The sequence below is a fragment of the Anarrhichthys ocellatus genome, unplaced genomic scaffold, assembly GCF_004355925.1.
Source record: "Anarrhichthys ocellatus isolate YVR2014 unplaced genomic scaffold, GSC_Weel_1.0 scaffold6, whole genome shotgun sequence".
NCBI lineage: Eukaryota > Metazoa > Chordata > Actinopteri > Perciformes > Anarhichadidae > Anarrhichthys > Anarrhichthys ocellatus.
Window position 1 is genome coordinate 15,439,298 of NW_022280036.1, and position 2,009 is coordinate 15,441,306.

Below are 2,009 nucleotides of genomic sequence, written 5' to 3' on the forward strand. Positions count from 1 at the left end.
CTCTCTCTCTCTCTCTCTCTCTCTCTCTCTCTCTCTCTCTCTCTCTCACAGAACACCGTTCATTTCAGGAAGTTTTTTCTCTTTGCTTGTTTGGTTTTCCTCTTCAGGTATGCGACAAAATAAATCACACTTCCGAGTGGTTCCTTCCTTGCTGTTGTAACACTCGGCGCTCATGCATTAAGTTAAAATGTGCCGCTCGCTCGCTGCGCAGAGTTTCTATCTCCCCACCGGGATTGTGTGTCGTGTGAAGAGCAGCAGCAGCGACACGGAGCGGCTTCCACCTGCTCACTGCCACCCACACTCTTCAGACCTGTGGTAGGCGGTTTGTCCAAACTGTGGTCCGAAACCACGAATTAATTTAAACAGAAAATGAATTAATACAACATGCTGTCAATAAAGAACCAACAACGACGGCTGGTTTATTGAATCAAAGTGCACTTACATGTTCTAAGCGACAACGATGGCTTTTTTTTTTTAGCAGTTGGCACTTTCTCCTCAATTAAGCGATGTAGCGTTGACAGTTGAAGCTCATTTAAATTAGCGCATCAACATCATAAGGTCAAAATATGTCTTATTATCTTTGTTTTAAGGTCGGCCTGACCGTTGGTATAAAGTAACTGGCAGGTGACAGCTATCAATCAATCAATCACTGGCTGGTGCGCGCGCTATCGGAACAATGAAAATGTGGTCCTCTCTTTCGGGGGAAGCATTTCAGCGACGCACTTGTGCAAGAAGTCGGTTCCGGACATGTTAGTTTGTAGCGACACAAGCAACATTCGAGTCGTGTGAAGGTATGTTTTCCAGCGTTAAAATGTTTTTATTGTGCTTTTGTGCTGTAATAATCTTTAGTTAACGCTAGCTAATCTCATTCAGACCATTTTAGTTTGTATTATTCCGCACGAGGGATTTGTCAAGACACATCACAACACGCATATCCGCCAGTTAACATATTACAACCTGATGCTAGCCGTGTCGTTAGCATTAGCTGTTGTGATATAAAGTGCTTCTGTAGCGTTTCATCTGTCGTTGCAGTATGGCCGAGACGACGGACAACCAGCAGAAGTACGAGGAGTTGTTTGCCAACAGATTTTCATCGGACGATAAAGAATACCAACAGTATCGGAACCGTCCAGCTGACCCCCCACCCATTGTGGAGAACTGGAGGAGTCGTGGAGGTGGAAACAGAGGCAGGGACAGGTAATGGGACTTTAGCCCTCAAACTTGGCCGAGACAGCTACTTCATAATCTGTAATCTACATACTTTTGCATGGTTAGGGTTATCGCTGTATGCATTATGACAATGACGGTATGGTTTGTGATGCTGATGATAGCGTCATTATTGATTGTCGTGTATTGTTTTGTCCACTAGCCTGATTTCTTAATTATCATGTTAAGGTGGAATCTGGTGTGCTAAATTTGGATAAGACATTAGGGAAACTCTGTGGTCCCAGCTGGATTTACTCTGCAGATATGTTGGCCATTTAGATGTGTAACAGAGTTCCCTGCTGTCTGGTTCCATGTAATGCAAGTATTAGAACCAGTTTCTGGAGCTCAATTGTTGTCTGGTCTCCATCTAGGTACCAGGACCGAAGAGGCCGAGGTTGGGGAGGAGGCCGGGGTTGGAGAGGAGACCAGCATGGACAGCAACACTGGCATGACAGGGACAGAGACCGGGACAGGGACAGGCACTCCGGGCAGGGAAGTGGTTATCAATCGGGCCCTCCAGGCTACAACCAAGGATATAAATCTCATCAGAGACCACAATATGACCGCTACTGATCTCTACTCTAATCTCTCAGGTGTTGTCAGTGTTTATAGTATTCACAGTCTTACAACTCTCATTGCGATACCATTATGTGGCAATGTTGACCAATTTACGTTTGTTACTGTCATTGCCATAGTCTCATAAGCAAGGACTGAGCAATATATTAACATTTATCAGCATTTACAGTCAATCATTGTAATTGTGTGGAACTTTTTTTTTTTTTTTTTTTTTTTTTTTTTTTTTT

The 2,009-nt window shown here is 43.9% G+C and overlaps 2 protein-coding genes across 2 annotated transcripts in view; one reads left to right on the top strand and one right to left on the bottom strand.

Moving 5' to 3' along the window:
* The window catches only part of homer2 (homer scaffold protein 2), a 29,243-nt gene extending 28,560 nt beyond the window's left edge, over nucleotides 1–683 (bottom strand). The window contains exon 1 of the mRNA XM_031846035.1: nucleotides 443–683. Within this exon, the coding sequence (XP_031701895.1) occupies nucleotides 443–444 (2 nt within the window). The 5' untranslated portion in view covers nucleotides 445–683. The remainder of the gene's footprint in view (nucleotides 1–442) is intronic.
* LOC116382759 (RNA guanine-N7 methyltransferase activating subunit) lies at nucleotides 653–1,997 on the top strand. The gene is made up of 3 exons (XM_031846036.1): nucleotides 653–791; nucleotides 1,033–1,197; nucleotides 1,578–1,997. Exons 2-3 carry the CDS (start codon nucleotides 1,034–1,036, stop codon nucleotides 1,777–1,779), a joined length of 366 nt encoding a protein of 121 aa, XP_031701896.1. The 5' UTR covers nucleotides 653–791; nucleotide 1,033; the 3' UTR covers nucleotides 1,780–1,997.
* Nucleotides 1,998–2,009: the final 12 nt, after the last annotated feature.